Source organism: Rhinoderma darwinii, chromosome 4 (genome assembly GCF_050947455.1).
Source record: "Rhinoderma darwinii isolate aRhiDar2 chromosome 4, aRhiDar2.hap1, whole genome shotgun sequence".
NCBI classification, from domain to species: Eukaryota; Metazoa; Chordata; class Amphibia; order Anura; family Rhinodermatidae; genus Rhinoderma; species Rhinoderma darwinii.
The window spans coordinates 55841567-55868092 of record NC_134690.1 but is presented as its reverse complement, the minus strand read 5'-3'; the positions used below and the strand labels follow the sequence as shown (position 1 = coordinate 55868092).

The 26526-nt window shown below is 46.3% G+C and overlaps 1 protein-coding gene across 1 annotated transcript in view; it reads right to left on the bottom strand.

Annotated features, from left to right (window-relative positions):
- The window catches only part of MBOAT2 (membrane bound glycerophospholipid O-acyltransferase 2), a 243077-nt gene that overhangs the window by 166892 nt on the left and 49659 nt on the right, over nucleotides 1–26526 (bottom strand). Inside the window, exon 2 of the mRNA XM_075861127.1 lies at nucleotides 298–443. Within this exon, the coding sequence (XP_075717242.1) occupies nucleotides 298–443 (146 nt within the window). The remainder of the gene's footprint in view (nucleotides 1–297; nucleotides 444–26526) is intronic.

The following is a 26526-nucleotide window of genomic DNA, read 5'->3' as shown; positions in this document are numbered from 1 at the left end:
GTGGAATTTGTGGTTAATGTAGCTGAGCTGACACACCGGCACAGCAACTAGTCAAGAGTAGTGCTGCATATGGAAAGAATCCAAAGGGGTGCTGTATAGCTTTAAAACCCTGCAATCCCTTTGTTCTAGTGATCATGGGGGGTTCATACGCCCATCAATCCGAGCCATATACCATAACTAAAAAACGACATTAGAACAATATAACCCCAATATTACTGAACCACTGAGTTGAACGCTGCTTGGTTTGCATATCCATATATTCAGATACACATGAAAATACAAATGAAATCCACTTACCATCCAAAGCAAAAAAGTGCAAGGTACAGGCCCAGAAGGGTCGCAACTACATGCCTGATTAAAGAGCTAGTTTTGCTTGAATGAAGGTAGGTACGAAACCAGATAGCAGCAAGCAAGGCAAATAGTTGGCACGCTACAAAGTTCACCTGCGGATAGAAAAGAAAATCATGACGAGTCCGTTAATAGGAGCATTATACCTCCAAACTGCTAAAGGGTTATGTCCAGTTATTCACATGTATTCAGATGAGACAAAATAACTCTCAGTTTTTCATGCCAATTTTAATGTGATATTTTACTATATGAGGTACTTTTGGAAAATACATCTGACGTGTTTTGTAAAAAAAAACAAAACAAAAAAACCCCCACAAGACTATACATTTTGATGCTAAAAACTTTTGTGAGGGCCATATTGGGGGCATATACATCCTTCCAATATTGTCAGTATAGACAGTGCAGCAGGGTGTGCTTTATGGCAGCTGCAATAAATGAGAATTAAAGGGGTTTTCCAGGCAATAAAAATTGGCCTATCCTCAGGATAGGTGATCAATAGCTGGTGGGTCTTGGTCCGACTGCCGGAACCCCTGCCGATCAGCAGTTTTGTAGGGGCCGCAGGCCTCATACGAGCGCTGCTTCCTATTCATTTCTTCATGCTCACTGTGAATCGTTGACACGCATTTAGCTGTGATTCACAGGTATTGTAGCCTTTTCTCCCATTGAAGTGTACAAGCGCTGCGTCCCCTTCCGGGAGTCGTACCCCGACCCATCAGCTATTGATGGCCTATCTTGAGGATAGGCCATCAATTTTTACTGCCTGGAAAACCCATTTAATGGTCAAAAAAGTGTTCATAGACTAATACAGTCCCTAGAAAAAGATAAAGTAAAGCCCCTTTCCTAGAGACCAGGTAGTGGCAGGGGAGCCGCATGTAGTGTCTTAGCCAGGCATGCAGCAGTATAAGGAGATGTTATCTGACATGAAATCCTCTGCCCTCTAATGATAATAACACAACTTTGCTTACGCTAACCCAGTCTACACAGTAAGGCCTTATTTACATGAAAGTGTGCGTTTTGCACGCGTAAAAAATGCTGCATTTTGCGCGCGTTGCAGTTCCGCGGGTTATCAGTGTTTGGCGCGTGTCTGCGTTATTTTTGCGCACATGGCATCCTTATGTCAAGTGTTTTGACGTATGCCAAATGAAATAAAGGAGGTGTTTCTCTTTTTCTCATCATTTTTTAAGCAACTGTTGCGTGAATCACACACAGCACAAAGGGCGTCCGTGTGATGTCCGTGATTTTCACGCACCCATTGACTGCGATGCGCAAAAAACGCCCAAGTATAGGACATGCAGTGAGTTTCACGCAGTGGACACACGCCACGTGAAAAACACAGAATGTCTGAATGGCCCCATTGACTCACATAGGTCCGTGCGTCGTGCGTGATTTTCACGCGCGTATCACGGACGTGAAATACGCTCGTGTAAATAAGGCCTAAAGCTGAAAGTGAGAAGCAGAAAACAGACAAAGATAACCTATTGTGTGTGATCTAGTGTCCAGTGTAAAAACTTGAGTATTTCACGATTTTTCAATATATGGAAAGTCCCATAAGAAAAAAAACCGTTCAGAATAAAAACCTGATTTAAATAATATGTAATTTTCTGATAATACATTTCTGTTAAAAGGCACACATGCATGCATTCTATAGGCAATGTTCACCCCTATGTCAGAGTGAAATATATATATATTTATACATATAGAAAGCAGCAGCACTCAATAGCAAATTCAATAGCAATCCGGAAAATAAGTATACTATTTGCATACAGCTGTATAAAGTTCTCATTCTATTGAGGGATCCTTTTTTTTTTTTTTTAGAGAAGCGCTGGTATTTTTCCCCTTTTTGTCTTCAGATGGACCCAATTGTTTACTATGCAAAAATATATCCACAATGTCTAAGCTGTTTGTCTTTGACTTCTATTATAAAGAAAATGTATGTATTTTTGCGGTTCTGAAAAGCGTGGTCACCTACACTTTTTATTACCTGACTAAAAAGGTATCCAGACGTAAACCTGTCAAACTTAGGCTGGGTTCACACGAGCGTGTGCTTTTTGCGCACGCAAAAAACGCAGCGTTTTGCCTGCACAAAAGGCACTTAACAGCTCCGTGTCATCACCATATGATGCGTGGCTGCGTGATTTTCTCGCAGCCGCCATCATTATGACACTCCGTTTGGATGTTTGTAAACAGAAAAGCACGTGGTGCTTTTCTGTTTTCATTCATACTTTTGACAGCTTTTGCGCGAATCACGCTGGTCGCACGGAAGTGCTTCCGTTTGGCATGCGTGATTTTCACGCACCCATTGACTTCAATGGGTGCGTGATGCACAAAAAACGCTCAAAGAACGGACATGTCGTGACTTTTACGCAGCGGACTAACGCTGCGTAAAAATCACGCACATGTCTGCACGGCCCCATATACTAATATAGGTCCGTGCGAAGCGCGTGAAAATCACGCGCGTTGCACGGACGTATATCCCGTTCGTCTGAATAAGCCCTTATGTCAAAAGGACACACTCTGGCATAAGGCTGGAGAACAAGAGCCTTACAGATGTAGGCCAAAAACAGGATGCAACTGTAATTTTCGCCATTTACCCCATTTTTTTTTCTCTCTCTCTTTTTTCCTCTAGAAAAGAAAATATCAATGTATATGAATTCATTGTGTAACGTTGGGAATAAATCCAAAATGTATAATTATCGAAAAGGAGGGAAAGTCCATGAAGAAAATGCCACAAAACAGAACACTAAAAACATAAGCAACAGACCGAACAAATAATACAAGCCACAGAATTGTGACAGAAAAACGTACTGTGTGAATTTGACAAATTCCCTTTTAATGAAATTGTTGCTGCACATCTAGAAAAATGCCAACAAAACAACCCCGACAAATGGGCTCCTGCACACGGGAGGAATATGGCTCCACACATATGGCGTTCTACAGAATCATAATACGGAACCCATAGAGGTCTATAGGGCCATACTGTAACTCTGTATGTTTCCAATTGAATAAAAAAATGGTGTCATGTTCTATCGGATACCGTATTACGGAGGTGTTCTCCACCAGAGGTCACAGGGAGAGCCACGTGCAGCCTCCGTAGTGTGCATGAGGCCTGCACAGCGCAGATAATGTTTTTGTAGATGTTTAGATAACAATCAGAGCGCAGGATTTACAGAACTGAACTCTTTTGACATTTCAGGAAACAATGTGACTGTACAGTGACCCACACCCATCACATATCATAATTGCAGAAATATGCAAGTACAAATGATATGTGACAACACGTATGTACTGCGATGACTAAGCTCTGATCACAAGTCAGCAAATATAGTGTACATGTCATCTAATCCTTGAAATAGTTATTCAAAACCACAAAAACAAACATTTCTTAGGGCCAGTTCACACAGTTTTTTGACACGTTTTTTGATGCGGAAAAGGCTTCAATGGGAGGCAAAGACGTTTTTTTCCCACGAGTGGAAAAACCAGCTCGCGGGAAAAAGAAGGGACATGCCCTATGTTTGGGCGTTTACACCTCTGACCTCCTATTGACATCAATGGGAGGCAGAAAAAACTTATTTCGCTGCGTTTTATGCCCACGGCGCTCAATGGCCGCGGGCGAAAAACGCTGCAAAAATCGGCACGCAGGCAGAGGAAAATCTGCCTCAAAATTCCAAATGGAATTTTGAGGCAGATTTTCCTCTTGCAAAAAAATCTGTGTGAACCCAGTCTAAGGTCGGATTCACACGAGCGTGTGGGTTTTGCACGCGCAAAAAACGCTGCGTTTTGCGCGCGCAAAAGGTCCACAAAAGCTCAGTGTGTCATGAGCATATGATGCGTGGCTGCGTGATTTTCGCGCAGCCGCCATCATTATGACACTCTGTTTTTATGTTTGTAAGTGGTGCTTTTCTGTTTTCATTCATAGTTTTGACTACTGTAACGCAAATCCCGCGCGTCACACGGAAGTGCGTCCGTGTGCCATGCGCGGTTTTCACGCCCCCATTGACTTAAATGGGTACGTGATGCGCGAAAAACAGGCAAATATAGGACATGTTGTGTGTTTCACGCAGCGGACATACGCTGCGTGAAAATCACTGACAGTCTGAACGGCCATATTGACTAACATAGGTCCGTGCGAGGCGCGTGATTTTCATATTATACGTTCGTCTTAATAAGCCCTTAGAATGAAGTTTGACCTTTGGTGAACCTTCAAGAAAACATTAAAGAGGTTGTCCCATGAAGATAACCCCTGTCCATATGCCCTACTAGGGTACATGAACATCATATAAATGCTCGATCGCTCGCGACCCACTCTGTAAGCCAGAACGGAGAGTCGCTTTGACAGACCCGGCCCGTCCATGCATTACAGTTGACCATTAAAAGAAATATATGGCCAGACGCAGCTGATCACCAGGGATTAGAGAAGATGGACTCACGCTGATCAGCTGTCATCACCGGCCCTGCTTCTTTTTTAGAAGGGGTCATCCCTTTGAGAAAGTCTATGAATAATAAAGTCAGGTTTATTTCAAAACCAAATATACATAATGCTCCACATATAAGATAATATGTAAAGTGAAGCTCAACCTTTGAATCACACAGGCTTTATTCTGAGCCGTGTAGTGTTGCTACATGGAAACCATTAACAAGCAGGCTATCTATTGCTGACAGAGCTAAGGTGCTCTTCATTAGTTATTATCCATCAGGTCTTCATTGCAATTTGACGGCCAGAATAGTACAGCAAGCTGCACTATTCTATCCAGTTAGACCTGTCATATATGTCCTGTAAAAATAGAGGCCATAACACCACTATTCGAGTTAAGATGTTTCAGCCACACCCTTTGCAAACAGGTACATAAAATCAAGCACACAGACATGCAATCTTCAGACAGACTGTGCGTTGGGAGCTTCATGAAATGGGTTTCAATGGTTGAGCAGCTGCCTACAAGTCTAAGATGACCATGCAAAATGGCAAGCGCCGGATGGATCGGTGTAAAGCGCGTCGCCACTGGACTCTGGAGCCGTGGAAACGTGTTCTGTGGCGTGATGAATCCCGTTCCATTATCTGGCAGTTTGATGGACTAATCTAGATTTGGCGGATACCAGTAAAATACTAAATACCGGAATGCATAATGCCCACTGCAACATTTGGTTGGAGGACTGATAATGGTCTGGGGCTATTTTGTAGGGTTTGGCCCCTTAATTCCAGGTAAAGATAATGTTAATACTACATCATACAAAGACATGTTAGACAATTTTCTATTCCAGCACGACTGTGCCCCAGTGAACAAGGTCCATAAAATCATGATGTGAGGCGTTTGGTGTGGAAGACCTTGACTGGCTCAGACAGAGCCCCGACCTCAACCCCATCCAATACCTTTGGGATGAACTAGAACGGAGATTGGGAGTCAGGCCCCCTCATCTAACATCAGTGTCCGACCTCACAAATTCTCTTCTGGATAATTGGGCAAAAGTTCCAACAGACACCCTCCAAAATCTTGTAGAAACCCTGCCAAGAGTGGAGGAAGTTATAGCTGCAAAAGGGGGAACCAACTCCATATTAATACCCATGGTTTTGGAAAGAAATCTCCAACAAGCTAATATAGGTGTGATGGACGGGTGTTCACATACTTTTGGCCATATAGTATATTATGAGTAGGGATGTGGGTATATTAAAGGGCTTGTATCTCATTTTCAAGATGAAATCTTGGGGACCAGACCAATCCCTATGGTGTAATTTCTGCTGTATAACAAGCGGTCGTATCTTCTTGTACTAGTTATAAACCCTTCTATTGACATAACCCAATTAAAACATATGAGAAGCAATACTTCATATCCTCACAATGACTCCATCTACAAATTGCCAGTGTCAGACCTGGAAGTCTCTCAAGCTTGGATGAATTTAGAGCAAACATGCTGCTAATGACAGAGACAAGACTATGGATTATTCATACTACAACAATGCTTAGTCGGCTTTTCTGCCTTGTAAACAATAACCCTTACAGTGCCGTGCAGGATCTCGCTTCCATTCATTGTGGGCTGCGGGATCTGTCTCGAAATAAAAAACAGATGTGGACTAGCGGTTGCGAAACTACAAGTCCCATTCTCTTTACCACATGTATTATGATATATGATCAGGTTGTGCACTAGATTTTTATGTAGAAGACACTTACAGAGCGGACGTCACTGTCACCTAAGTCATTAGTTCAGACCAAAAAATGGCCAAATGCGTCTGTTAGTCTTTTATTACAATCGGACAAACTGACCTTTTCGACAAGCTGTCTAATAAACCACTGGCATGTCTACTATAGATACAGGTTAGACCTCTATGTTGGACATGTCGAGTCCAGACTTCAGATTTGGGGGTTCACAACAGGAGATTAGAGCCCTTTACGAGAGGGGTGTACTATTTTTACATAGGGTCCATTGAACACAGGACCCAGAGACTTTGGGAAACAAATTTCGGTATTGGTGTTTAAACCATAATATAGACCCTAAAATGTGGCCCTATTATGGCCATACTGGCCTCTCAGTTTTCCCCACAATGTTTAAAGGGGTTTTCCAGTGAGAAGAAATTCATGGACTATCCTCAGGTTAGGCCTTCAATATCTGATCGGTGGGGGTCCGACTTTAGCCAACCGTGCCGATCACCTGTTTTGAAGGGTCTACGGTGCTCATGCGACTGTTGCTTCCCCTTAATTCGCTTTACTGCTCCATACTGTGTAACACATACACACTTGTAGTGGCAGTTCACAGTATTACAGCCTGTTCCTACTCACTTGAATGGGAGAAGGCTGTAAAACGGTGAACTGCCGCTACAAGAGTGCTGGTATTTCACTGTACAGAGCAGTGACAGTAATGAAGGGGAAGCAACACTTGCATGAGCACCGCAGCCCCTTCAAAACAGCTGATCGGCGTGGTTGGCTAAAGTCGGACCCCCACCGATCAGATATTGATGGCCTATCCTGAGTATAGCCCATCAATTTCTTCTCATTGGAAAAGCCCTTGAAGTTCACACACACACAACTCATATGAATAGTGATTGTAGAAATCCATGCACATGCTGCAGAAACAATTATTCTGATTTATTAAATGGACTCAAAATTTCTGCTAATACTCTGCCACGTCTGGCTATACCCTAATAGGTAAATTTATTGATGCAAATGGAGGCATCATGAGACCAAGATGAAAACACAAGTAAAAACTATGATAGCAAACACACCACATATGAGTAAACTGACCCAAATATACATATATTGGGTCAGTTTATACAGCATTATAGCAGCATTATATTACAGTTTATACAGCATTTACTTTTTGCATTGCCTGAGACAAAGGCTAAATGTCAACTCAGTAACAATATAACAGGATTACTAAATCAGGTACGTGAGTATTTTGGAAAGTCTCCCATGTCCTAATCCGAGCATTTATTTGTCCAAATCCTAAATTGAACTCTGGAAACGTGATGTATTTCTGGTATGTAGACTCTGTGACTTCTATGATTTTTACTTCCAAATTTAGTAATTTGCCATCATCGTAAAGAGTTATAGCTAGGTATATTTACCTCTTAGTTGTCTTTTAATGATTCTATGACAAAGTCCACCATAAATCAAACTTTTAAGTGCAGTCACGAAATGGAAATTCTGCAACAATAAATGTGCCAAGACATATGTTTTACATCAATCTAACATGATGATAATATAATATATTTGCATCCAAAGCAAAGCCTCTTGCTGAGAGAAATTCGGATTGGCGACATGAATCAACATTCATGTTGCCAGTCATGACTGCCCACTGGGCCAGCGTTAGGGGGGGGCAAACTGGGCAATTGCCCAGGGTCCCCATCCTCTCAGTGCCCCCTGCCCACTATACAGGGCCGGCCTTAGGATGGATGGCGCCCCGTGCTAAATGATCTTTCGGCGCCCCACCACCATCATTAAAAAAAAAATGCCCCATAAAAAAAGTATAATGCCCCTTTAGTGCCCCCATACAGTATAACAATAATATTTAATAAAATAATATATTACAACCCCTTCTTCAAGGACACAGTATTTTGACCTCTAATGGTGCCCAAAATATTATGCACCCCTACACAGTATAATGTCCACTTTGTGGCCCCCACACAGTATGGTGCCCCCTGTAGATTTTGCCATACAGCCTCCCTGTAGACAGTGCCATAATCCCCCACCTCCTTCTTGTAGATCGTGCCATACAGCTCCCCACCTCTCCCTTGTAGACAGTGCCCCCAAAAAATTTTTTTTTACTCACCTAGGCCCTGTTCCCACGACAAACAGAGCTGCTCCACAACGGGATCCTTGTGTAGGCCGGCGTGATCCTGTAGCCTAGTACATGGTTTCCCAACCTTTTTGGACTCGAGGCAGCACTGGAAAAATAACATTTCCTCGGGGCACCCATACCAAAAATTGTTTTGAGAAAGACAGAAATGGCTAAAAACAAGAACTACACTCTTAGGGTATGTTCACACAGTGTTTTTTGTAAGCCAAAAAAATCTGCCTTAAAATTCCTTCAGGTATTGACAGCGTTGTCTGGCCTTTTTTTTTTTTTTTGCATTATGCAAAAGACGCAGCCAAAAAAGCTCCAAGCGGGCGACACAGGTATTTTCTGGCTCCCATTAATTTCAATTGGAGGTCAGAGGTGGAAACCACTTGAAGACCATCAGCCCCCCCACTCACAGCAAAATGACCATCAGCCCCACACTCACAGTAAAATAACCATCAGCCCGCCACTCACAGTAAAATGACCATCAGCCCGCCACTCACAGTAAAATGACCATCAGCCCACAACTCACAGATTCCCCCTGTAGATAGTGCCACGCAGCCCCTTGTAGATAGTGCCACACAGCCCCTTGTATGTAGTGCCACACAGCCCCTTGTAGGCAGTGCCACACAGCCCCTTGTAGGTAGTGCCACACAGCCCCTGGTGGGTAGTGCCACACAGCCCCTGGTGGGTAGTGCCACACAGCCCCCTTGTAGATAGCGCCACAAAGCCCTTGTAGATAGCGCCACAAAGCCCTTGTAGATAGCACCACACAGCCCCCTTGTAGATAGCGCCACACAGTCCTCTTGTAGATAGCGCCGCACAGCCTCCTTGTAGATAGCGCCACACAGCCCCCTTGTAGATAGCGCCACATAGCCCCCTTGTAGATAGCACCACACAGCCCCCTTGTAGATAGCGCCACACAGCCCCCTTGTAGATAGCGCCACACAGCCCCCCACTCACAGTAAAATAACCATCAGCCCGCCACTCACAGTAAAATGGACATCAGCCCAAAACTCACAGTAAAATGACCATCAGCCCGCCACTCACCGTAAAATGACCATCAGCCCACCAATCACAGATTACCCCTGTAGATAGTGCCACACAGCCCCTTGTAGATAGTGCCACACAGCCCCTTGTAGGTAGTGCCACACAGCCCCTTGTAGGTAGTGCCACACAGCCCCTTGTGGGTAGTGCCACACAGCCCCCTTGTAGATAGTGCCACAAAGCCCTTGTTGATAGCGCCACAAAGCCCTTGTAGATAGCGCCACACAGTCCACTTGTAGATAGCGCCATACAGCCCCCTTGTACATAGCGCCACACAGCCCTTGTAGATAGAGCACAACAGCCCCCTTGTAGACAGCGCCACACAGCTCCCTTGTAGACAGCGCCACACAGCCCCCTTGTAGACAGCGCCACACAGCCCCCTTGTAGATAGCGCCACACAGCCCCCTTGCAGATAGCGCCACACAGCCCCCTTGTAGATAGCGCCACACAGCCCCCTTGTAGATAGCGCCAAACAGCCACCTTGTAGATAGTGTCACACAGCCCCCTGTAGAGTGCCACACAGCCCCCTGTAGAGTGCCACAGCCCCCTGTAGAGTGCCACACAGCCCCCTCTAGAGAGTGCCACACAGCCCCCTCTAGAGTACCACACAGCCCCCTGTAGAGAGTGCCACACAGCCCCCTTTAGAGAGTGCCACACAGCCCCCGGTAGAGAGTGTCACACAGCCCTCGGTAGGGAGTGCCACGCAGCGTCTGGTAGGGAGTGTCACACAGCAACCGGGTAGGGAGTGCCACACAGCGTCCTGGTAGGTATTGACACACAGCCCCCTTGTAGGTAGTGCCACACAGCCCCCTTGTAGGTAGTGCCACACAGCCCACTTGTTGGTAGTGCCACAAAGTCCATAGCCCCCTTGTTGGTAGTGCCACACAGCCCACTTGTAGGTAGTACCACACAGCCCACAGCCCCCTTGTAGGTAGTGCCACACAGCCCACTTGTAGATAGCCCCCCCTTCCTGTAGATAGCGCCACTGTAGCTCCTTGAAGGAGCACTCCGCTTGATGTCTCTGTCCATATATGGACAGTGACATATGGGGAAACTCCTGAAGTGGAATTCCCGTCCACAGTGTTGCCGACGCTGTGACCGGGGATTCCACTCCAGGAGAAGATCCTGACGTCTGTGTTCATTTATGGACAGCGACGTCATTGGCTCCTCCTGGAGTGGAATCCCCGGTCACAGAGTTGGCAACGCTGTGGACGGGGATCCGCTTGAGGAGTTTCCCCAGATGTCACTGTCCATATATGGACAGAGACATCAAGCGGAGCGCTCCAGGAGCGGAATCCCCAGCCACACAGGGATTCCGCTCCTTCAGGGAGCCACAGTGGCGCTAGTAAATAGGAGAGCAGGGAGATAACTCCCTGCTCTGCTATAGTGTCGTCACTATCGCTATAGCAGCCGCAGCAGCTACTAGCGGCGCCACCGCCCTAATGCCCGTTGTCACCGCTAGCAGCCGCTATAGCTGCTACAGAGGTAGCGACGCCACTAAGTGAAGAAGCGCCCGGTCGGAAAGGCGACTGCTGAGTCGCCGGGCCCGGGCGCTTCTGAAACAAGCAGGGGAATGGAGCTAGCGCAGCAAAAGCACAGGTCGCACACCCCTAAGGCCGGCCCTGCCACTATAGCAGCCATAGTGGCTGTACAGGGCCCGAGGCATGAGGGGGCCCGCGCCATCCAGCACTTAACATTTATGGGCCGGGCGGGGCGAGCCCTCATGCCCGGTGGCATCGTGAGAGGCGGGGGGGGGGCGGTGCTAGCGACTGCCACATTCAATTGTATCTGCGTCCTCAGGACGTAGATTCAATTGAATACTATAGGCTGCAGGCCATGTCAGGCCTGCAGCCTATAAGGCCATGGGAAGAATCCCTGCACTGGCAGTGAAGCGCTTCATCCAATGTGGGAACGGGGCTAGGTAAGTACAAATTATTTGAAAACATTTCTGGGGCTGTGTGGCACTATATACAAGGGTGGGGCTGTCTGGCACTATATTCAAGGGGAGTTGTGTGGCACTATATATAAGGGGGAGACTGTGTGGCACTATATACAAGGGGGGCTGTGTGGCGCTATATACAAGCACTTTATACAAGGGGGGTTGTGTGGCACTATACAGGCAAAGGGCTGTGTGACACTATTTACAAGGGAAGGGCTGTGTGACACTATCTTCAAGGGGGGGGCTGTGTGACATTATCTACGAGAGGGCGCTGTGTAGGGCACTATCTACAAGGGGGGCTGTGTGTGGCGCTAACTATAGGGGACTGTGTGTTGCGCCATCTACATGGGATGCAGTAGCGCTATCTACAGGGGGCACAAAGGGGGTATTATTACTGTGTTTGAACAAAGGGGGCACAGTTACTGATGGGGTACTTTTATTGTGCTGAGCACAAAGGGATCATTATTACCATCTGGGGCACTGTGGATTACGAGTTTGTTTAGAGGATGGGGTATAGGTGGAGAGGATGCTGGAAAAGCAAGAAACCAACCACCATGTCTGTGTGTCAAATTCTGCAGAGATGAGTCATGGCTGGAATAAGTTGTCATACTGGTCTGGGCCAGGTTGAGAAAAAAACTGAAAGTGAACGATTCTAATCAGGGAAAACATCACCTGTGAGTCACTGGATATACACGTACTGTAATCACTTATATAGCCTGCAGAGCTCCTGTATATAACTGGCATCTACCACTACATGGTGGTAATATTGGTCTTTGTATAGTGGTTTTTATTCAGTTTCAGTATGGGGGTAGTGTTCACTAACAGTATGGGGTATTATTCAGTTACTGTGTGGTTATGGTGTGGAGATATTATTCAATAACTGTGTGGGGGTACTATTCAGTCACTATGTGGTTATGGTGTGACAGTATGGGGTTATTATTCAGTAACTGTATGGGGGTATTATTCAGTCACTATGTGGTTATGGTGTGACAGTATTATTCAGTAATAGTATGGGGGCATTTTTCAGTCACATTTTGGTTATAGTGTGGCGGTATTAGTCAGTAACAGTATGGTGGTATTATTCAGTCACTATGTGGTTATGATGTGGAGGTATTATTCAGTATCTGTATGGGAGTATTATTCAGTCACTATGTGGTTATGTTCGGGCGGTATTATTCCGTAAACAGTATGGGGGTATTATTCAGTCACTATGTTGTTATGGTATGGTGGTATTATTCAGTAACAGTATGGGGGTATTATTCTGTCACTATGTGGTTATGGTGTGCCGGTTTTATTAAGTAACAGTATGGGTGTATTATTCTGTCACTATGTGGTTATGATGAATCAGTATTATTCAGTAACCGTATGGGGGTATTATACAGTCACTATGTGGTTATGGTATGGAGGTATTATTCAGTAACAGTATGGGGTATTATTCAGTAACAGTATGGGAGTATTATTCAGTCACTATTTGGTTATAGTATGGCGTTATTATTCAGTAACAGTATGGGGGTATTATTCTGTCACTATGTGGTTATGGTGTGTCGGTTTTATTAAGTAACAGTATGGGAGTATTATTCAGTCACTATTTGGTTATAGTATGGCGTTATTATTCAGTAACAGTATGGTGGTATTATTCTGTCACTATGTGGTTATGATGAATCAGTATTATTCAGTAACCGTATGGGGGTATTATACAGTCACTATGTGTGGTTATGGTATGGAGGTATTATTCAGTAACAGTATGGGGTATTATTCAGTAACAGTATGGGAGTATTATTTAGTCACTATTTGGTTATAGTATGGCGGTATTATTCAGTAACAGTATGGGGGTATTATTCAATCACTATGTGGTTATGCTGTGGCGGTATTATTCAGTAACAGTATGGGGTTATTATTCAGTCACTATGTGGTTATGGTGTGGTGGTATTATTCAGTAACAGTATGGGGATATTATTCAGTCACTATGTGGTTATTGTGTGGTGGTATTATTCAGTAACAGTATGGGGTATTATTCAGTTACTGTGGTTATGGAGTGGCGGTATTATTCAGTATCAGCTAGAAATCAGCCATGCAGTACTTTGCACACCGCCTTCTGAATTGACTGCATTATTGATACAGTAAGGGCACGTTCAGACCTGGCGGAATTTTTCTGCTGCAAATGTTGGTGCCGATTTGGGGGCAACGTATCTGCACCAACATTTGCATATTTGACAGGTAATTCAGAAGTTGCAGATATCCCAGCGGACTTGCCACAGATTTCAGTTTTTGCATTGCAAAGGCTGAAATCTGCAGTGAAATTCTGCTTCTTCTCCGCAATGGAAAGAGCATGCTGCAGAGGGAAAAATCTGCACCGCAGCCTAATTTCCACACAGTTATTTTTTGCAATTTCTGAACTAACTTTCCTAAAAATGTATAGAAAGAAATGAAAAAAACGGCTGCTGAATTCCACTGCGGACTGTCCACAGCGGAATTCAACAGCAATTCCGCCACGTGTGACTGATTCAGCATTTGGAGCCACAGTTTGTCTAAAACCGTCCCTAACTGCCCAGCAGCTCGTGCCGGCAGCAAGTGTCTAATGGAAGTGCAGGTAAAGGCTGTCAGTATTACAGCTCTTAGCTAGAATTTTGTCCCAATTATAGCGCTCCATATAAGACTATAAACCGAACAGCATACCTGGATGCCGATTCCCAGCTATGGTAGTCGGTTCTTGGATGACGTCTGGAAAACGGTAAAGCAGAGTAGCACAGTGTAGCGGGATAGTGAAGAAGAGTAACACAGACTAACGGGAACAGATTTTAGTGGCACCATGCAGACTTGTCGGAGAAAGAGTTGCACACAGCTAGTGGCGGATTATCATATGGGTGATTTGGGTGGCTAAAAGGGCACATGATCTGCCAATGTGCTGTTTTTTCGGGCCACAACAGATAATGGTACATAATACCTTCCTCGCTCCGAGGCTCCACTTCTGGTGCAGTTTCCGCTGCACTGGATCCTGCGGCAGCGCCTCGACCTGAAGAGGAGTCCGGGAGCAAGGAGGGTATGTATATGAGTCTTATCTGAGGCCTGATTCTGAAAACTTTCTTGTTTGATCTTTGAAGTCCATCGGATGCCATGGAGGGTATAAACCTCTTTGAAGATGAGCACAGCTCTGTGACTTTATTCCCTGCATTTTTTATTCAGGCATGATGATGTATCTTATGTTTGCAGTCATGGGATGGAAATTAAAATAGGGCAGCACAACTGTTTGCTTTTCTACTCCGCATTTATAAAAATTCCTGTCAGTTGAATACACCGTGTTCCAAATTATTATGCACATTGGATTTAAGTGTCATAAACATTTAATTATTAGTTTTTAAATGAAACTCATGGATGGTATTGTGTCTTAGGGCTCTTTGGATCATTGTAATCAATCTTAGACACCTGTGATAATTAGTTTGCCAGGTGTGCCCAATCAAAGGAAAACTACTTAAGAAGGACGTTCCACATTATTAAGCAGGCCACAGGTTTCAAACAATATGGGAAAGAAAAAGGATCTCTCTGCTGCCGAAAAGAGTGAAATTGTAAAGGATCTGCCAGGCACAGCTTCGGGGTTAACTCCCATAATTAATCAGTCAGCACCTGAATCTACATCCCTGAGACTGACTCCAGCTTCCACCACTCAGGCTGGCAGGCTTAGGAGTGGGAGAGCCTATCGCAACCTGGCCAGACTCAGCTAGCTCCCGCCCTCGGTCTATTTAAGCCTGCCCTTCCTGTCCCTCGGTGCTTGTGATTCTTTTCGTGTGGTTTCCTGGCCCAGCTACAGCTCCTTCTATTTTGATCCTGCTCCATACAGACCCTGGCTTACTGACTACTCTTCTGCTCTTCGTTTGGTACCTCGCACACTCCTGGCTTGACTCGGCTCGTTCACCACTCTGGTTGCTCACGGTGTTGCCGTGGGCAACTGCCCCTTTCCCTTGCTTGTATTCCCTTGTATGTTTGTCGTGCACTTACTGAGCGCAGGGACCGCCGCCCAGTTGTACCCCGTCGCCTAGGGCGGGTCGTTGCAAGTAGGCAGGGACAGAGTGGCGGGTAGACTAGGGCTCACTTGTCCGTTTCCCTACCCCCCGTCGTTACATAATCACAAGCCCATACCTAGTCTACCCTGGTCTCTGACACCACTATGCACCCCCGTGAGACCCTGGCTCAGCAAATGCATTGTCTCTCCCTACAGGTCCAGGCCCTGGCTCAGAGGGTCAACCAGCCTGATGCTACCTTGGTAGTTCCCCTCACCTCACCTCTTGAACCCCACCTCAAGTTGCCCGACCGGTTCTCAGGGGACCGGAGGGGTTTTCTCTCCTTTCGGGAGAGTTGTAGGCTTTACTTTCGTTTAAAGCCTCATTCCTCAGGTTCTGAGAGCCAGCGGGTGGGTATAATTATGTCCCGGCTCCAGGAAGGGCCACAAGAGTGGGCCTTCTCCTTGGCTCCTGACGCCCCTGAACTTTCCTCCGTTGATTGTTTCTTTTCTGCTCTCGGACTTATTTATGACGAGACTGACAGGACTGCCTTTGCCGAGAGTCAACTGGTGACCTTACGTCAGGGTAAGAGACCTGTTGAGGAGTATTGTTCTGACTTTAGGAAGTGGTGCGTAGCTTCTCGGTGGAATGACCCTGCCTTAAGGTGCCAGTTTAGGTTGGGTCTGTCGAATGCCCTGAAAGACCTGCTAGTTAGCTATCCCTCTTCTGACTCCCTAGACCAGGTTATGGCTTTAGCGGTACGACTTGACCGACGTCTCAGGGAACGACAACGTGAACGTTTATGTGTTTTCTCCTCCGACTCCCCCATGATGCCTCCCGAAGTTCCGTTGCTTCGTTCCTCCCCAAAAGACTCAGAGATACCTATGCAACTCGGGGCCTCCGTGTCCCCCCAACAACGTAGAGAATTCCGCAGGAAGAATGGTCTCTGCTTCTACTGTGGGGATGACAAGCATCAAGTGAACAACTGTCCTAAGCGTAAGAATGCAGCCAGAGAACTTCCGCGCCTAAGTGATCATCGGGGAGGTCACTTGGGCGCACAGGTATTTCCCGTAAATAGGAAACGTACTAAGATCTTGCTTCCCTTTCAGGTCTCTTTTGGTGGTAGGTCTGCTACCGGCAGTGCCTTTGTGGATTCAGGGTCCTCTACTAATATCATGTCTGTGGAATTTGCTATGTCTCTTGCTATGCCTCTGATTGATTTGCCTAAACCTGTCCCGGTAGTGGGTATCGACTCCACTCCTCTTGCTAATGGTTATTTTACACAGCATACCCCTGTTTTTGAACTCCTTGTAGGCTCCATGCATTTGGAGCAGTGCTCTGTACTGTTGATGCAGGGATTATCATACGATTTGGTTCTAGGCCTTCCCTGGTTGCAGTTGCATAATCCCACGTTTGACTGGAATACTGGGGAGCTAACCAAATGGGGTAATGAATGTTTTACGTCATGTTTTTCTGTTAATTCTATTTCTCCCCCTGAGGAGGCGAACACGCTAACCGAGTTTGTTCAGGACTTCGCTGATGTTTTCTCTAAGGAGGCCTCCGAAGTGTTACCTCCTCATAGAGAATACGATTGCGCTATCGAATTGGTACCAGGAGCTAAGCTTCCTAAGGGTAGGATATTTAATCTTTCTTGTCCCGAACGTGAAGCCATGAGAGAGTATATCCAGGAATGCCTGGCCAAGGGTTACATTCGTCCCTCTACTTCTCCGGTAGGTGCTGGCTTCTTCTTCGTAGGGAAGAAGGATGGTGGTCTTAGGCCATGCATTGACTGTAAAGGATCTGCCAGGCACTACGTCTGGGTATACTCCCAGGATTAATCAGTCGACACCTGAGGCCAGACCTCTGAGACTGACACCTGCTCCCACCAATCAGGGTGGCAGGCTCAGGAGTGGGAGAGCCTATCGCGGCCTGGTCAGTCAGAGTTAGCTCCGCCCCCTGTCCATTTATACCTGCCGTTTTCTCTTCCTCCTTGCTTGTAACTCTTCTTGGATTCCTGGCCCCACTACTGCCTTGCTCCAGCCTGCTTCTGCCGTGCTTCTGCCTTGCTTCAGTTCCGTTTATCCTGCGTTGCTCTGCCCCTGGCTTGCTTCTGCTCCGTGCTCCCGTTTGTATACTCCACTACTTCCTGATCCTGACTGGCTCATTCACCGCTCCGTTTCCTCGCGGCGTTCCGTGGGCTACTGTATTCCCTTGCGTGTTCCCTGTTTGTACTCCCTTGCACTTAGACAGCGTAGGGACCGCCGCCAAGTTGTACCCAGTCGCCTAGGGCGGGTCGTTGCAAGTAGGCAGGGACAGGGCGGTGGGTAGATTAGGGCTCACTTGTTCCCTTCACCTTCTTCCTGCCATTACATTGACTACCGTAGCCTGAATAAGGTCACGGTAAGGAACCAGTATCCCCTTCATTTGATTCCTGATCTCTTCAATCAGGTTCAGGGGGCCCAATGGTTCTCTAAGTTGGATCTACGGGGGGCGTATAACCTTATCCGCATCAAAGAGGGGGATGAGTGGAAGACTGCGCTTAACACGCCCGAAGGCCATTTCGAATAACTCGTCATGCCCTTTGGGTTGTGTAATGCCCCTGCGGTCTTCCAGAATTTCATAAATGAGATTTTGAGAAATTACCTGGGGATATTTCTTGTAGTGTACCTTGATGACATACTGGTGTTTTCCAAGGACTGGTCCTCCCACATTGAGCATGTCAGGAAGGTGCTCCAGGTCCTTCGGGAAAACAAACTGTTTGCCAAAACCGAAAAATGTGTGTTTGGGGTACAGGAAATACCATTTTTGGGTCAAATCCTCACTCCTCATGAATTCCGCATGGACCCCGCCAAGGTTCAGGCTGTGGCGGAATGGGTCCAACCTGCCTCCCTGAAGGCGTTACAGTGTTTTTTGGGGTTCGCTAATTATTACAGGAGATTTATTGCTAACTTCTCGGTCATCGCTAAGCCTCTTACGGACCTCACTCGCAAAGGAGCTGATCTCCTCCACTGGCCTCCTGAGGCTGTCCAGGCTTTTGAGGTCCTTAAGAGGTGCTTTATCTCAGCCCCAGTGCTGGTTCAGCCCAACCAAATGGAGCCATTTATCGTGGAAGTTGACGCATCTGAGGTGGGAGTGGGGGCTGTCTTGTCCCAGGGTACCAGGTCCCTCACCCATCTCCGCCCCTGTGCCTACTTCTCCAGGAAGTTTTCGCCAACTGAGAGTAACTATGATATTGGCAACCGCGAACTCTTAGCCATTAAATGGGCATTTGAAGAGTGGCGCCACTTCCTGGAGGGGGCTAGGCACCAGGTAACGGTCCTTACCGACCACAAGAATCTGTTTTTCCTAGAATCTGCCCGGAGGCTAAACCCGAGACAAGCTCGATGGGCGTTATTTTTTACCAGATTCAATTTTTTGGTTACCTATAGGGCTTGGTCTAAAAATATTAAGGCTTATGCACTGTCGCGTAGCTTCATGGCCAGCCCTCCTTCGGAGGAAGATCCTGCTTGTATTTTGCCTCCAGGTATAATCATTTCCTCGATCGATTCTGATTTAGTCTCTGAAATTGCTGCTGATCAAGGTTCAGCTCTCGGGAACCTTCCTGAGAACAAGCTGTTTGTTCCCCTGCAATTCCGGCTAAGGGTACTTAGGGAAAATCATGACTCCGCACTATCTGGTCATCCAGGCATCCTGGGTACCAAACACCTCATTACTAGAAACTATTGGTGGCCTGGGTTGCCTAAAGACGTTAAGGCCTACGTCGCCGCTTGTGAGGTTTGTGCTAGGTCCAAGACTCCCAGGTCCCGACCAGTGGGCTTACTGCGTTCGTTGCCCATTCCCCAGAGACCTTGGACACATATCTCCATGGATTTTATCACCGATTTGCCTCCATCCCAAGGCAAGTCGGTGGTGTGGGTGGTAGTAGACCGCTTCAGTAAGATGTGCCACTTTGTGCCCCTCAAGAAACTACCCAACACCAAGACGTTGGCTACCTTGTTTGTCAAACACATCCTGCGTCTCCATGGGGTCCCTGTCAATATTGTTTCGGACAGAGGGGTACAATTTGTTTCATTGTTTTGGAGAGCCTTCTGTATGAAGTTGGAGATTGATCTGTCCTTCACCTCTGCCTTCCATCCTGAAACCAATGGCCAAACTGAGAGGACTAATCAATCTCTAGAACAATATTTAAGGTGTTTTGTCTCTGACTGTCAATATGATTGGGTCTCATTCATTCCCCTCGCCGAATTTTCCCTTAATAACAGGGTCAGTAACTCGTCAGGGGTCTCCCCCTTTTTCTGTAATGTTGGGTTTAATCCACGGTTCTCCTCCGTTTCACCTGGTAGTTCCAACAATCCCGAGGTAGAGGTCGTTCATCGGGAACTGTGCACAGTCTGGGCCCAGGTTCAGAAGAACCTAGAGGCGTCCCAGAGCGTACAAAAAACTCAGGCTGATAGAAAACGTTCTGCTAACCCCGTTTATGGTCGGGGATCTGGTGTGGTTGTCGTCTAGGAACTTGCGTCTCAAGGTTCCGTCCAAGAAGTTTGCTCCCCGGTTTATTGGGCCGTATAAGGTCATTGAGGTCCTCAATCCTGTCTCCTTCCGGCTGGAGTTACCCCCGTCTTTTCGTATACACGACGTGTTTCATGCCTCCCTCCTTAAACGCTGCTCCCCGTCCTTGGCTCCCTCGAGGAGACCTCCTGTTCCCGTCCTCACCCCTGAGGGGGTGGAATTCGAGGTGGCCAAGATTGTGGACAGCAAGATGGTCCAAGGCTCCCTCCAGTACCTGGTCCATTGGAGAGGATACGGGCCCGAGGAGAGGACTTGGGTACCCGCCCGGGATGTTCACGCTGGGGTATTGGTCAGGAGGTTCCACCTGCGTTTCCCCAGTAAGCCAGGTCCACTTAGAAAGGGTCCGGTGGCCCCTCATAAAAGGGGGGGTACTGTAAAGGATCTGCCAGGCACAGCTTCGGGGTTAACTCCCATAATTAATCAGTCAGCACCTGAATCTACATCCCTGAGACTGACTCCAGCTTCCACCACTCAGGCTGGCAGGCTTAGGAGTGGGAGAGCCTATCGCAACCTGGCCAGACTCAGCTAGCTCCCGCCCTCGGTCTATTTAAGCCTGCCCTTCCTGTCCCTCGGTGCTTGTGATTCTTTTCGTGTGGTTTCCTGGCCCAGCTACAGCTCCTTCTATTTTGATCCTGCTCCATACAGACCCTGGCTTACTGACTACTCTTCTGCTCTTCGTTTGGTACCTCGCACACTCCTGGCTTGACTCGGCTCGTTCACCACTCTGGTTGCTCACGGTGTTGCCGTGGGCAACTGCCCCTTTCCCTTGCTTGTATTCCCTTGTATGTTTGTCGTGTTTGTCGTGCACTTACTGAGCGCAGGGACCGCCGCCCAGTTGTACCCCGTCGCCTAGGGCGGGTCGTTGCAAGTAGGCAGGGACAGAGTGGCGGGTAGACTAGGGCTCACTTGTCCGTTTCCCTACCCCCCGTCATTACAGAAATAGTGCAATACCTTGGACAAGGTATGAAAACATTGGATATTTCACGAAAACTTAGGCGTGATCATCGTACTGTGAAAAGATTTGTGGCTGATTCAGAGCACAGACGGGTTTGTTCAGATAAAGGCTGGGTTCACACTACCTATTTTCAGGCGTAAACGAGGCGTATTATGCCTCGTTTTACGCCTGAAAATAGGGCTACAATACGTCGGCAAACATCTGCCCATTTGAATGGGTTTGCCGACGTACTGTGAAGACGACCTGTAATTTACGCGTCGTCGTTTGACAGCTGTCAAACGACGACGCGTAAATTGACTGCCTAGGCAAAGAAGTGCAGGGCACTTCTTTGCCACGTAATTTGAGCTGTTCTTCATTGAACTCAATGAAGCACAGCTCAAGATTTACGAGCGTCTCAGACGCCTCGTAAAATACAAGGAGGAGCTTTTACGGCTGAAACGAGGCAGCTGTTTTCTTCTGAAAACAGGCTGTCATTTCAGCCGTAAAAGCAAGCTAGCGTGTGAACATACCCAAAGGCATAATGAGGAAGGTTTCTGCCAGACAAATTAATAGGATTAGGACAGCAGCTGCTAAAATGCCATTGCAATGCAGCAAACAGGTATTTGAAGCCGCTGGTGCCTCTGGAGTCCCGCGAACCTCAAGGTGTAGGATCCTCCAGAGGTTTGCAAGTGTACATAAAGCTATTATTCGGCCACCCCTAAACAATGCTCACAAGCAGAAACGGTTGCAGTGGGCTCAGAAATACATGAAGACTAATTTTCAAACCGTGTTGTTTACTGATGAGTGCCGTGCAACCCTGGATGGTCCAGATGGATGGAGTAGTGGATGGTTGGTGAATGGTACAAAAAGAAGAACCGTGCCTTCCGTAGCAAAATTATCTTCATGCACGACAATGCACCATCTCATGCTGCAAAGAATACCTCTGTGTCATTGGCTGCTATGGGCTTAAAAGGAGAGAAACTCATGGTGTGGCCCCCATGTTCCCCTGACCTCAACCCTATTGATAACCTTTGGAGCCTCCCCCAGCAAAATATCTATGAGGGTGGGAGGCAGTTCACATCAAAACAGAAGCTCTGGGAGGCTATTCTGACATCCTGCAAAGATATTTAAGCAGAAACTGTCCAAATACTCACAAATTCAATGGATGCAAGAATTGTGAAGGTGATATCAGAGAAAGGGTCCTATGTTAACATGTAACTTGGCCTGTTAAGTTTTTTTTAAATTAAAAGAGCTTTTGATTTCTGTAAATATGACCTCCTGATGCTGCAAATTCAACAAATTACCATTTTAGTTCTCTTTACAACCTTTAAAATGTTTTGATCTCTGTTGTGCATAATAATGTGAAACAGTGCATTTTGATTTTTTTACTTCTAAAAAAACATCTGTTATCATTAGGAGATTTGTTCAATAAAATTTGCATTATACTCCAACGGTTGATGGCTTGAAGATTATACTGACTGTCATTTGCATCGACTATTTAGGAAAATCAGCGAAAAATAACGTTTGCATAATAATTTGGAATGCGGTGTAGACTCTCAGTTCAGCGGCATCCTTGAAGAATGGCACAATGATAGTGTCTGGTAGATTCAAAGTGTATATACCTGCAACATTTCACAGTAAAAATGTTTGTGTAATATTTGTGATGCTATAGAGGCTGGGGGTGGCTGCAGACGTGAGAGGCCAAAGTTGTCTGGGCATCAAACTCTGCAGTGGTCAGGAGGAGTCATCATAGCGGTCTGGGCTGGATGGAGAATGGACGTCTACATTTAGAGAAGACGTCACTAGATTTATAGTGGAGCTGTTCCCTCTCCCAACATTTCTGTTTTAGTAAATACTTGTATTCTTCATGAGATAATTCCAGAGCATCTTTTCTTAGAACTCTGCATTGTACCGTTCCTCTGTTACTCCTCCTGATATAGACTGATAATGTCAGAGATGATTGGACAGTGTCAGACTGTTTAGGGACACTTCCCTTTTACAAGAGGAATGCTAATAGTTGTCAATTTACTCATGCAAGCAAAACAGGGGCTTAGTGTTTAACCCAAATTAAACCCGCTAGTACAGAAAAGTGGTGTTGACTATAGACATGGCGTGGTAGGGCGGCGTTGGGGAAGGGGATTGCCCAAGTTTGATCAATCGCCCAGGGCCTCTGGTCACACAGAGCAGGAGTACTTTGGCAACCAGCAATGAATGACGGGTTGGATACGTTGCATAAAAACTGTGCAGCGTATCCGGCCTGGAACCCGCAGCACCTGTCGTCCAAAAAACCGCACTACATTGTGGTGCATTTTTTTTTCAAACAGATTTTCCTCTGCAGAAAGCAGCACTCTTTGTGTAGTCCGGCCTCCCTGGATGACGTTGCAGACCATGTGATGCTGCAGCCAGTGATTGGCTGCTGCGGTCACATGCGATGAAACTTCATCCCAGGAGGTTGGACTGTAGGAAGAAGGAGAGAGTTCTGGGTAAGTATGATTCGTTTTTATTTTCGTGAGTTGCTATATTTGCGCCAAAATCGATGTGATTCCGCCGCAAAAATCACAACATTGACTTTCTGTTGCGGGTTTTGCATCCCCATTGAATTCCATGGGGAAAACCCACAACAGAGAATCAACGAAAACACAGCATAAATTGACATGCTACGGATTTAAATTCCGCACCGCAGGTCAATTTATTAACGTTTATGCTGCGGGGGGTTTTTCCGCAGCGTGGGTATGAGATTTTGCAAATGTCATCCACTTTGCTGCAACTGTAAATGCTGCGTAATTTCTGCACAGAATTCCGTTGCGGAAATTCCACAGCATTTGCGCTACGTGGGAACCCGGCTGTAGAGTGATTTTCTTCGTCTGAATGGAACTTGCAGAAATCCATACGCCTGCGGCAGAAACAGCCACATTCAGATGAATGGATCTGATTTTCAGTCTCATTGTGACTGCACCCTTATTGAGTTGGCACAGGGTAACCTGGGCTGTGGAGTCTAGGGAATCCCCCGTTCTTCGTCTTTAACCCCCACAAGGGCTCCATATTACAGAGCCAGCCTCTTCATACAAAAATAATGTAGAAACGAAGATCCCAATTCTCCAGACACTAATATACATTGGAGATAGCTTTGAAGTAGTCACATACGAGGCTTGGTTTCTGACCTTGTCAACTGCCTGTGCTTCTTATTTATAAAACCGATTTCTAACTAATATTAGGAAGATCTGTTCTCCTCTTCCAAACAGTTATTGCCCCCCCCCCCCCAAAATAGGAATGTATTTTAGAAGAGGAAGCAAAACAATCCCAAACTAACTTGGTGGCCATAAAATATTTTGGCTCGTAAATTTTTCAATTTAAGGCTATGTTCACACGGAGTATTTTGGGGGAGGAATATCTGCCTCAAAATTCCGTTTGGAACTTTGAGGCAGATTTTCCTCTCCCTGCACGCCGATTTTCGCTGTGATTTTCGCTCCGTTTTTCGCCCGCGGCCATTGAGCGCCGTGGGCATAAAACAGCGCGAAATACGCTTTCTCCTGCCTCCCATTGAAGTCAATGGGAGGTCAGAGGCGGAAGCGCCCGAAGATAGGGCATGTCGCTTCTTTTTCCCGCGAGGCAGTTTTACTGCTCGCGGGAAAAAGACGCCGACGCCTCCCATTGAAATCAATGGGAGGCGTTCTCGGGCCGTTTTTGCCGAGTTTTGCGACGCGGTTTCCGCGTCAAAAAACTCGGCAAAATACCCCGTGTGAACATAGCCTAAGAGTCAATATCGACCAGGCCATTTTTAAAAAAAAGTTTGATCATGTTTAGCATTGTTTTAATTAAGGGCTTTGGCAGGCTACCGTATTATGGTTTTGTACGGTTGAATATAGGGCCATACTGTACCTCTGTATGCCATATTACTGAGGGGTTCTTCCCTAGGAGAACATTTCCATAATACAATTCTATAGGAGGAACCTCTGTAGAGTCACGAGGAGTATATGTGCCTCCTTACAGGAGTGTGCATACGACCTAAAAGCAGCTAAATGAAATAATTCCAATTAGGAAATGACGATGTGAGATATTCCCTAATATATACCATTTAGTCCCTTTATAAGCAAGTACAACTGTCCTCATAGGGAAGGACAGACGCAGAGAAGTCAAATACGCCACAGCTGCTGCCTCTGTCAATAGAATACTTGTACCTTTTCGAATTTGATGATAGACTATTGGCAACATAAATGGTGCCAGGGAGAACAGTCATAGGGAGTTTGATTGTGTGCCATCACACTTGCTTTGAAAGGCAGCAATTTGGCTAATAAGTCTGTTTTAAGGAATTGCTGTAAATGCGAAGGTTCGATAAAGGTGAACGTCACTCGTATACATTATATATAGTTCAGCATTTATTATGTGGTTGTGTAGGTGAGTCATTTTGGAAGTTTCTTATGTATGAAAGTTTTTTGTGTTGATGCTTTCAAAGGCTTGAATTATCAATAATACGGTATGGAAATGTCACACGAGATCGCTGGGAGCTGTGGTAGAGTACATTGATAACCATGGCAACTAGCGCGTTAAAACAGAAATTCAATATGACAAACATCTCATCACAGCGTGAGCAGTGCACAAAACGTGTTCTAACAAAGTTTTTTTATTTTAACAACACAAAGCGGGACCTGACGAAAGGCATCGGTGACATTTTACTAAGCGAAGCTGTCCGCTGCACCAGCTGATGCCACACGCTCCATCTTAATCTTTCAATTCTATTTACGTATTTATCCATTTATATATTTATTTGCCGCTTCAGTTCTTTGTTAATCAAAAGATGGCAACAGGAGCGCATTAGGATATTCAAAGCAGCACAGAGGATTTCATGAAACAAGTGTGGGGAGTCTAGTTGTGCAGCTATGTCATTGAAGAACACTGAATGTGAGTCATTCTCATGAACAACGGCCGTACCCGCGCCACAGGCATAGGGGGAGGCCACATGACAGGGGAAATAGGCAGGGGCGGAGCCGAGGGACACAAGGCTGGGTTAGACGGCGGTGTGGTTTGAGCGCCGGTGAGCAGTTGTCCCATCCTCCCTCCCTGATTATTTGGGTGCTTGTTGTTTCTTTTGTGGATTGCTGTACCGGGGTTGTTCTTTATTTCGGGGGTTTGTTGAGTGCCTTGCTCGTAGTTTTGTATGGTGTCATGAAAGTGTTTGGCGGGTTTGGGGGTCCTTGGAGTTGGTTAAATTTGGTAGGGGAGGGATTCATAGTAGGGATGGTTCCTCCCAAATTATGATTATGGGGATCCGGCTCATTTGGGTTCTTGCTGGGTGGAGTTCCGAGGAGAAAATATACGTGAAGTTTAGAAATCTGCGGTTGGTCATGGTGCCACTGAGCCTATGTTTTGGTCGGCTGGGGGTAAAAATTGGAGTTATGGGCAGAGTGGATCCTTCTTCCTCCTCCCCAATT